Below are 11,410 nucleotides of genomic sequence, written 5' to 3' on the forward strand. Positions count from 1 at the left end.
TTCTCTTAGATTATGTAAACTGATAAAGGAATGGAGAAACCTATGAATGAAGATGCTTCCAAACGGGTTACCAGAGGCAAATAATCAATACATTTTGATGGGTATGAAAAGTTTAAAGAAATTAATGATATGCCGTGACAACAATGTTTGTTGGCTTTGAATCCCATAATGCCAAAGCACAGGGGTAAATGAGATACATGCAAGTGCATAATCATGGTAAATGGTTTAATTCTACTGTTTACCTTATGATTGTTGAGATGTAGAATAAAATGAGGTTGCTAACATAATTTTTGAAATAAATGTTGTTGTGACTATTACATCTGTTAAAGCTTGAACAACCTTGGTGGACAGACTTGAAATATAGCAATACAAAGGTGGGTGAAAAAGAAAAGTGACCTGAAACAGACATATAAATCATGTTTTACTTGTGATTTAAACTCAAGCTGCCACCAGAGAGACCAGCAGAGTGGAAGATGAAAACCCGATCCTTATGAAAGCGATGAGTAGACTAACCTTTCTAAAGTTAATACATCAAACCAAAACAGATATGTGTTTCCATCATGTTTCTACAGATGTGCCACAGGGAGTCACCATATGTATTTGGGATCATCCACTGAAGATCACAAACATTTATTTTGCCAGGAGTTGTTTTAGTTTGAAAACTTGTTGGACACATAACTAACCCCCTGCATGACCATCGTCCTCAGGCGCTGTTGCTGCTGAGACAAGATTAAAAGTGAATATTTAGACATAGTTAATCCCCCTACTGTGGTGCATCCAACACAATACAGACATTGTTTTGTTTTTCTGTTCACGTGCCACTCTGTTGACCAGAGAGCAAAAGCAATTTCTAGTAAAGTCATGTCCAAACAAAAGACCCTTCCCCCCATCAGGTTGTGCTGTATCCAACGCACATTTAAATAAAATCCACTCAGATAGGGGTTTAGAATAAACAAACACATTCGTTCACATATTTCAAAAGTTGGACGCAGGCACTGTCTTCATGTTCTTTTGACACAAAGAACAACACATAGCACTTTCAGGACACACATAAAGTTGAACTTTAGCTGTTGATTTAGAGGCAGATTGTAGATGTTTAACAGGAGGAGGCGTTTTAACAGCACCGAGGAAGGAATAAATCTCTCGCTCAATGTGTGAGATTCTCTCCCCTGTCCGGCAGATTTACTCTCCTCACTTCTCTTCCTCTTTCTTCTCTCCACCCCTCGGCATTACACAGGGGCCAGCTTTAGACCAGCTCACACAGCTAATCCATACTATAAGAGCCAAAAGCTGCAGCTCTGACTTCAGGTCAGCTGTGGAGCCCAGTTTGAGTCCAGGGAAGTTTGGAAGTCACCATGGTGGAGAGCATGGACATGGAGAAGCAGCACAAGCGTTACTGCATCCGCGGTAAGCATGCAGCCATCATCTGTGCCACGGTGGTGGTGTGCTCTTTGGTGGTGGGCCTCGGGGTGGGTCTTACCAGGTCAGACGCCAACACTACTACTACTCCCTCCACACCAGCCCCCACAGCAGGGCCCACACCAGCCCCCACAGCAGGGCCCACACCAGCCCCCACAGCAGGGCCCACCAATCCACCTCCAGCTGGCAGAGGGCCCTGCTTGCCTTCGGCTGACTCCAATGGAGACTGGAAGAACTTCCGTCTACCAAGCTACGTGAACCCGGTCCACTATGACCTGCACCTGGAGCCAGACCTGGAGCAGGACACCTACACGGGCACTGTGGACATCCACCTGGAAGTCAGCAAGCCCACCCGCCACCTGTGGCTTCACATCAGGGAGACGTTTGTCAGCGCCATGCCCAGGCTGAGCGTGCAGAGTGGTCCGGCGGACCGGAGGGAGGTGGCTGTGAAGGGCTGCTTTGATTACGCCAGTCAGCAGTACGTGGTGGTGGAGGCCGCCGAGGAGCTGCCCGCCACCGGCCCAGGAGAGGTGTACGTGCTCACTTTGGACTTCCAGGGCTTTCTCAACGGATCTGTGGTGGGATTCTACCGGGTCATCTACATCGAGGGTGGGGTCACTAAGTAAGTTCTTTAATTTGATTCTGTCAGAAACATATCACAAATGTGTCAAACAACCAGAAAAAAAGATAATAAAGTGACGTAGCCTATAGACAGCAGACAACACAGCTTCAGTCTTTTAAGCAAACACATATTTTTCATCTCGACCAATTTCACATTTATAAAAAGTATGAAACGATTTATATATATAACAATCTTGGGCACTATTATAATGCCCATTTAAGAGAAGCTCAGACATTGTTTAGTCAGTCCCAGCTCCTGGTCCACTCACTTTTTCTGGTGCTTTACCTGGATCACATGGCCTTCTTCAGTAGATCAAATTGGCTCACTTGCAATAGAGATGCCATGAATGTGCAGCCGCTGGGATCTTAAATGATCCATCTCAATGAGCAGACTTCATCTAATTATAAAGACTTTGTGATACGGTGAAGACTAAGTAAAAAAGTACATTTAGCATTTCACCTTTCTGAGAACAAGATCGCTTTTCAAGTGTTTTTCAAGAACAAAAAAAAGGATAAAAAATCAAACTCAAGCAACATCAAACCTTCAAAATTCCATAATGAGAAACAAGACAGCATGAGGCAGGACAAAGGCCAGTTTCAATAAGTGTGTCTTTAGCTGTCTTTAACGGCGTCAATAGGAACCACAGATGTGATGTGTAAAGGAAGAGGATTTCACAGTCTCAGAACTATCACTGCAGAGGTACGGTCTCCTTTTGTTTCAGTCAGGCTCCAGAGACAACCAGCCCCCTTGTTCAGAAAACCTTAGAGGTAGTAATGTAGCATGTTAGTGATGTACTCAGGCTCTGTGTATAAAAACGAAGGATGGAAGGTGGTGTTAAGCAGATGGAACGTTTGTGATGTGAGTCCTTCAGCAGTGTTCTAAACGTGTTCAGTTCAGGGACGACCAACTGAGTTAGGCTTTTTTCAAATCCTTTTTTTGCAGGATTTTATTGCAGTCGTCCCTCTGGGTTAATACAAAAGCACAAGGGATCATCTCAAACTCACAATGTGATACAATAGACAGAAGTTTAGCGATATTTCTTAAGGAAATGTGTAACTTTTGAGAAACAAACCTTCTTCAGCTCTTGGTAGACGAAAAAGGGTTTATTTTGCTAATCCATGGAGAGCAGCTGGGCTCAGCTTGGTTTCAGTTACACTAGATTCTAGTACTGACAAATGTTTACACTGCAGAAAAAAATGATCCCTCCTATCCGCCACAGAGATTTCATCTACTTCAGTCCTGAATGTTTAGTATGTACCAAACAGTCATTGTTTCATTGGCTAAATATGATACCTCATGCATACTGAGCAGCAGACAGCTCAATCCTGGGTGGGTAAAAAAGTTTCATATGACTGAGAAGACATACTTTGGAAAGAGTGTCACTTTAAATTCAAGGTTTTGGTAAAAGTCTACAGTGTTTATATGTAATGACCAAGGCCATGACACAGCCGTGTTGGGCAATCAGTCAGAATCTGTCGCCTTATGGAGTGTACAGCTAAAGCAAATCAGTGCATGAGAAGATACATGTTATTGAGGGAAAAAAACACACACAGTCTCTTTTCATTTTTATTCTTTATCTTATTTTCATATTGACATGGCCATCCACCATTTTAGCACTCCCTGGTTCCCTCATTTCAAATCAATGTTTTTTTAGGTATTTATAGGTATTGATTAGGGGAACTAACTGAACCAAAATACCTGAGATGTTCTTAAATAGAAATGACAAACATAAGTACAATATCTTTACTTGTTTTGCGGTATTTTCCTCACCGATTATGTCTCCTAAAAATGATATTGGATGAAAAAAAGATGAAAAGCACCTGATCTTAGACAGATCTGCAATACTCTGTCCCTCATTTAATCACCAGAAAGATTGCTGCAACTGATCATGAACCAACAGATGCCCGCAAGTCTTTTCCCTGCTTCGATGAACCCAACAAGAAAGCCACCTACAAAATCTCCATCACTCATGATGATAACTATGGAGCTCTGTCCAACATGCCGCCTCAGGTAGGACTGAAGTCAGAAACTCTTACATTCAAATGATAAATGCATAGCTCTACACTGAAACTACTGACAGTATTTCAAAGTCTTCGTGATGGACAATATACTTGTGAGGCTGCTGACTTTATCAAATAAGGTTTGTGGTCCAGCTAAAGATATTTTCAAGTTTTGTTCTATGACATAAAATACATCAGTTAATACGCCACTCTTTAGCCGCCTTTAGCTTGGTGGTGGTGAGGTGAAGTCATGTGACAGTGATGTAGTTTGTTTGTAGCTTAATGTTAACTTTTTACTTCTGGCATTTGCATTTATGCTTCAAAAATCATAAAAGTAGCCTTAATAATGTCCAGATGACCATGGCATACAAATAACCTCGTAAGTGTCAGAAACAGGTATTGGCCACAGATCTTTTATATTTAATATTTCAAAATCCAATGGAAAAATCCCATTGCTTTTGGGCTTTGCCAGCAACTTAACATACATTCTCAAAATGTACAGCTCTACTAATAACTATGTATACTTACAGCTATGAATGTAAAGTATGTACAGAGTAAGTTGTGTGAAGAATTGTAGGTGAAAGGGGCATAATTACTCAAACGTTCCCATGATGGGTAAAACAAAGAAAGAGGAAGCCAGCCATGGAGGGAACACTTTGAATACTAAAAGCAGAGGAATGGATGTCGTGCCTTTTGTTTTTGGGCCTGGGGCTCTACAGTCTGAGTGACATGGACATTACCCAATAGTGTTTTATGTTGCCTCCCCAGGGCGCCCCTGAACAACTGCCTGGCAATAAACTGAAGACCTCCTTTGAGAAATCTGTTCCAATGAGCACTTATTTGGTATGTTTTGCTGTGCACCAGTTTGATCATTTGGAAAGAACTTCTGCCCAAGGAATTCCTGTGAGTTTACCATTACATGTCCCCATTATATCACTGACTTTATTTCATGCAAAATTCCAGTACATGCATACTTCCTGTGTCTTTTCTGCCTTTATAGTTGAGAATATACGCCCAGCCAAGTCAGTTAAAAACTGCAGAGTATGCAGCTGACACAACCAAGGTCATCTTTGACTACTTTGAAAAATATTTCAACATGAATTACTCCATCCCAAAGCTTGGTAGGTTTATATACTTTGTTAAAAATCTCAGACAATACATTTCCTTTATTCCCTCTGTTCCACATACACATTCTTTGGATTTGGGGTCAATGCGTTTTTCAAATAAAAATAAACATTCTAAAAGTCCTCAATTGGCCCTAGCTGTAGTTTTATTCTATCTACTTTGGACATGTTCTTAAACAGTAGTATTTACAGTTGCACAATAAAACATGCAATAGAAACTACAATTGTACCATGACAACGTTTTGTCCAACACTAAGAGAGTGTAGGGTCTTTCTACCATTATTCACCATAAATTCACTTTCTATATGTGTCTAGTAATATGTATCACAACGTGTGTCCACAATGTAAATACAACAAAACAATCTAACCCTAACCCTAACTGAAGCAAAGAAAAGATCAATAAGAGCCAATGGTGCTATTACCCAATCCAATGAAAGACATCTTTCAGTGTGGGCATCATGGAAATAACAGTTGTCAGAAAATGTGAAAGTATTTCTTCAAAAGACACATCAGAGGAGGTACGTCCAAGAAATATGTTATGGTAGAGCTAGAGGAAATATCAGTTAATCCAATTTTTTGATCAAATTAAGAGATGAAAAACAAGCATTCCCATTTTGATGACAATTTTACCAGCATCTTTCATGAAACAGTGTCGCTAGAACAAGTAAGTCAGTAATGCAATAACACACATGATAAGCGATAACGTCAGTGAACTCTTTGTGCTGTTTTGATCCAGATAAGATAGCCATCCCTGACTTTGGCACTGGTGCCATGGAAAACTGGGGCCTGATCACCTACCGGGAGACCAACCTCCTGTACGATGCTAACCAGTCCTCGTCCTACAACAAGCAGCGAGTGGCCAGTGTCATCGCCCATGAGCTGGTCCACCAGGTACCCATATGATGTTAAATTGCTCTGCTTATTTTATTCTTTCCAGCAGAAAATAACCTTAAATATGAAAATGTTGCTCTACTGAATTATATACACAAAATATGTGAAAACAGAGTGGTGGACGCAGTTACCATTAACATAAAACATACCATAATCAGTAATGTGTATAACCATCACATTTCAGATAACCAAATGTGTCAGGGGTTTTAATAATAAGGCAAACATAATGGTGAAACATCACAGCTGTGGGAAAAAAACAGAGTGTTGGTGAACTGTAGGGCACAGGAGAGTGAACAATTACATAGCCATGGCAGTAGGATTGGAGTAAACCAAAATAAATGTTCTCAAACCTGGTGTTTGGAGAGCATACTTAATTATATGCAATTAACCCTGAATGTTGCCCAAGAGTCAAGAGTGTGGTTGATCCTGGAGGATAGAGAAATTCATATTATAGCTTCAGCTGGTCTTTAAATGCTTCAGATATTGTGTTTGTGTTCAAATGTAGAACTTTAGTTATTGTACTGTTTCATCTCAGTGCCATCATTCAACTCAACAAAACGTTAGCTCACTTCTCTATGGGCTAATGTTGGCTTTTATCTAGATGGAAAGATCTGCATCAACAAGGACACAGATGAGTTCAGAGTTCTAGTTGTAAAAGTTTAAAATAGCTTCATGTGCTATTGTTCAAGCTTTTTTATGATGTACATATCTTCCTAAGATATCAGCTATATTACAGTAAGGTGAGATAAGAAACCAAGAGGAAGCCAAGAAAGTGTTATGAACTCTTCAAAGTCACAAGACTGAGGTTAATTCGTATATGACGATGTGCCAATAGTCCTCTTACTGGCAAGCTTTAATGTGCCCCATAATAATGTACTGAAGGATAAACCTGGACCCTAAGTGTAAAGCATTAACTAGCTAGCTTGCTTTCGGAAATTATAGCTGATAGCGACAGTCGTCTATTTTGTCAAATATCTGTCAAAATGTCTCCCAGGTAAATGTAATGAATGAATGATAATAAGTATAGTTTTTTTTACAAAGCTTCTAAGTTTTCCTAAAAAGCAGGGGCGTTGCTTAGCATTTGCAAAGCTAGCACTGTTGTTAGCATTCCATTACTGAACTGAATAGCCTATGCTCTTGTAAACATTAACGTTTATTTGGTTAATAATTACGAGGAATATAAACAATGATTTATTTAGTTTTCTTTAAAGCTGCATTAGTTATTTCAATTCAGTAAAATGAAAACATTTCATTCATCCACAGCAGGGCGTTAAAAAGTGCTTGTTTGTTTGCTAATATGCACAGTGATATCTGTATGAGTTATGTCTTGAAGAGAGAAAATGTGGTTCTTATTCCATTGCTACTGATTCTTTGTAACAAAATTCAATAAAACTGAAAGTCATAATTGACGCCGCATTCAACCCATCCTGGTATCTACTCTATTTCAATTGAACTCTATCCTTCCTGGATATGTTTTATATTATAAGCCATCTTCAGGAGACTTACTTCTTCACTCACATTTTAGGCTAAATTAGGTTTTTAAGTTTCAATATAGTTGGTTGTAATATTGTGCTTTTGTTCTTATTTAGTCTTGTGGGAAATGTCTGTATCCGTTAGGATTAGTTATGAAAAATATATTCATAATAATGGTAATGTTGTCAACCTCCTCACTGTTAGCGCTTTTTAATGTCACACATTGTCACGTTGGGAGCCTACCAGGTATGAAAGGAATTATACCTTTTAAACTTATAAATATTCAATTGTAAATGTCTTAGCAGTAAGCAATTCAATCAGTAACAGATCTGAATACGGGGAGGGTTCTTACTGAGATAGCATCAAATATATCTAATAAAGTGAGAGAACAGGCAGTGGCAGGGCCAGAGGGGTCGCCTTAATGTTTTTTTAGAGAGTAGGGCTTTCATTTTTACAGTTTTACTTTTTAAAAGTGATTTAAATGTGCCACCCTGATCTGAGTCTGTGACCCAGATTGGCCACCCCACCAACACATGTCTAGACCCGCCCCTGAGAACAGGGTAAATACAATATAACTTCCTTTATTGAAACTCATATCCGTTGTCTTCTCCAGTGGTTTGGGAACATTGTGACCATGGATTGGTGGGATGACCTCTGGCTGAATGAGGGCTTTGCCAGTTTCTTTGAGTACGTTGGTGTGGAGAAAGCTGAACCCAGCTGGGGCATGGTGAGTTTTATTGAAGGAACAACAATGAATCCTTGTCTTTTTGAGAACTCCCTGAAACGTGCCTTGTTTCCTCCTGTGGTTAACAGCGAGACATCATGATCATCAGTGATGTGCTTCCTGTCATGGTGGACGACGCCCTCCTGTCCTCTCACCCCATCATCGTGGACGTGTCCACCCCAGCAGAGATCACTTCTGTGTTTGACGGCATCTCATACAGCAAGGTCCGACTACACAGTAAACCTTGCTTCCCATGGGAACAATGAAATATTAGTTACTCACAATGTATCTTAATGCAACAACTATCTGTAATTATCCAGGGAGCGTCCATTCTCAGGATGTTGGAGGACTGGATGGGTAAAGACTTGTTCAGAGACGGATGTCGAGTAAGTCACAGACAGTTGTTGATATTTATCAATGGATGTAACTCTTTGGATTAATGCTCATTCAAGTTCCAAGTGTTCCAGCAGCGAGTTAATGAAAAGTCTGTTTTTCCTTTTTTCCTTTCACCAGAAATATTTGAAAGACTACCACTTCAAGAACGCCAAAACAGCAAACTTCTGGGCATCTCTGGCCAACGTATGTTCCATTACATACATGAAAAGGGACATTCTGATATCAAATATGTATCAAAAAGGACATAACACTTGCCACATCCTGACTCCAGCTCTCACATTATCTCATATACATGGGATTGATATTAATCGGAATTTCTCACTCTGAGAGTTTTCAGTAGTTACCAATGTCTGCTTTGTTCCCAGGTGAGTGGGTTGCCGGTTGCAGACGTGATGGATACATGGACCAAACAAATGGGTTATCCTGTGCTGGATCTCACTGTCACAGAGGCAAACGCCAAACTGAGTCAGAAGAGATTCCTCCTGAATCCTAATGCTGATCCCAACCAACCCCCTTCACCTCTGGGGTCAGTGCTACAGAGAAGACTCTTTCATCCTTAGCAGTGTCCAAAGCCACAAAAAGAGACTATTCCAGATTATGTGTCAATTAATATATGTTCATATAAAAAACAGTTTGGTTCAGACCTCCTTTCTCATTATTGATCCCTTCTCCATGTTGAAAGACAATATGATGAATCGCAGAGTTTAAAAGTCAAAGTATTAAGATATTCGTTGGTAGTATTTATAATTGTTTTACAGTCGACAGCTGAAGAGAAAGTCTTTTTTTATCAATAGTTGGTAGAGACCAAAGCAGAGCAAAAAGGAGAAATCACAAGTACAGCACAAGGGATATTCTAATGTATTATTAAAAAATGACCTAAAAAGATTTAAATGTAGGTGTCACAGTCTTTTTTACGACATTATTGACCACTAATATGTTTTTTTCACAGGTACAAGTGGACAATTCCAGTCAAATGTCACTCTGTGAAAAGCGACAAAAATATGTTGGTAATATTTGACAAGAGCAGCACAGGTAGTGTGTATAATCATTTTCAGAACATTCAAATGATTACAAACAAATCATCAGCACTCTGTCTTTAAACCTGCCAGTGACCTATGTTATATGGTAACTAACTTTTTTCTTGAGAAAATGTATCATATTTTGACATATTTCGCAAATAATTAGTTTGACTGTTGTTTTTCAGAGCTTCCCGTCATGAACTACTCTCCCTCTGTGGACGGGCTGCTGAAGGTGAACAATGATCACATTGGATTCTACAGAGTTAACCACGACAACCTCATGTGGAACGCTATCAGTGAACAGCTTCTAAACAACCACCTGGTAACGCTCGGCTCGCACAAACAGCACATGTACATACTCCCTAGCATTCTAGGGCGGTGGTGGCGAAGTCCCAGCAAGACCAAGTGCTACCGAGGTGTCCCTGAGCAAGGCACCGTTCCCTAGACTGCTCCCCGGGCGCCGTTCATAATGGCAGCCCACTTGGCTCCTAACACTAGGATGGGTAAAATGCAGAGAAACCATTTTGTTACATAGTACTATGACAATAAAAGTGAAAAAAATAAAACAAATGCTGTAGAGTTCAGATAAGATAAGATCATCAGATAGATCTTTATTGATCTGATAGGGAAATTCAGGTGTTTAAGCAGCAACAGGAATAGTTGTCTTCATGGTTGCAGTATTTCTCAGTTTGACTGCTGCTAACTTTGGTGTTTCCAATGTTAGTGAGCTTAGGTTTTGTGTGATGAAGAGCATAGAAACAAACATTTCACATACACCTATGCAGCTTCACGACGGACAGAATTTTTTTGCACAGCGCCATGACAAACAGTACTGTGGAGTTTTTGTTATCCACGTGAAGCTCTCTCATGAAAGCCAATAAGAATTGAGAGTTTCTATGTCTCGTCGCTGATGACCTTATGTAGTTGAATCAGTAAAAGGAAAAATCAGTCTGGCTGTGGGCAATTTAATATGAGAGGCTGTCTAGCTCACAACTCATACTTGGTCTTACAAACAATATCACAGTAACATACCGTCTTTAACGTACTGTGATTCCTTCCTTCATTTAATATCATACATAAATAACTATTCCCTCTCACACACAAAAACAAAATCGCAACGGCGGGTGTTTGCAGCGGCGGGTGCGGTACCAGCGGCCCACCAAAGGCAGCGGCCCACCGGGAAAAGTCCTGAATCTCCCGATGGCCAATCCGAGCCTACTCACACACACACAACTGAAACCAAAATCATTTACAGCGTTGCAGTCGGGAAGAAAAGCAATGTGGAGCGGCACCTCACCACTTCACAAGGAGTTTAACCGTGACACTTTTCGAAATCCCGTTTGTGTCCCCCCACTTTACAAATAGGCCTATGTTTATTATAATTTTTTAACGCAAGCCGTCATCGCCACGGAGGAGCACACAGCCTCTGTGAGCGTGCGAGACAGAGAGAGAGAGCGAGAGAGCTAGAGAGAGCACACATTTATCTATTTAATATAGCTTAGGTGTAAAAAATAAAGTAAGAAATTATTCCAATGTGTACTATAGAACAGTAAAAAAATAAATAAATAAAAGTGGAGTGATTAGTAAAATATGCATAAATAAAAAGAAAGAATGCTAACTAGGTAGCATAAGATAAGAATAAACAAGTTTAAATGATTTGTTATTGGTTTTGATCATATTCTAAAGATGTTTGGATTATTGAAAAGTATAAAGCTCCCTTTCAGTGTGTTGAGAGCTGTATC

General features: G+C 40.0%; 1 protein-coding gene across 1 annotated transcript; it reads left to right on the forward strand.

The window, feature by feature from the left end:
• Window positions 1–1,120: 1,120 nt before the first annotated feature.
• Window positions 1,121–9,990, forward strand: enpep (glutamyl aminopeptidase; the record flags this gene model as incomplete). The annotated part of the gene is made up of 12 exons (XM_010797307.1): window positions 1,121–2,041; window positions 3,910–4,051; window positions 4,810–4,944; window positions 5,042–5,162; window positions 5,902–6,056; window positions 8,143–8,256; window positions 8,343–8,477; window positions 8,574–8,639; window positions 8,767–8,832; window positions 9,015–9,175; window positions 9,599–9,681; window positions 9,854–9,990. Coding segments are annotated over exons 1-12 (2,001 nt in total), but the record flags the coding sequence as incomplete, so codon positions are not given.
• Between the last annotated feature and the right edge of the window lie 1,420 nt (window positions 9,991–11,410).

This window comes from Notothenia coriiceps, unplaced genomic scaffold (genome assembly GCF_000735185.1).
Source record: "Notothenia coriiceps isolate Sejong01 unplaced genomic scaffold, NC01 NC01_scaffold00037721, whole genome shotgun sequence".
NCBI lineage: Eukaryota > Metazoa > Chordata > Actinopteri > Perciformes > Nototheniidae > Notothenia > Notothenia coriiceps.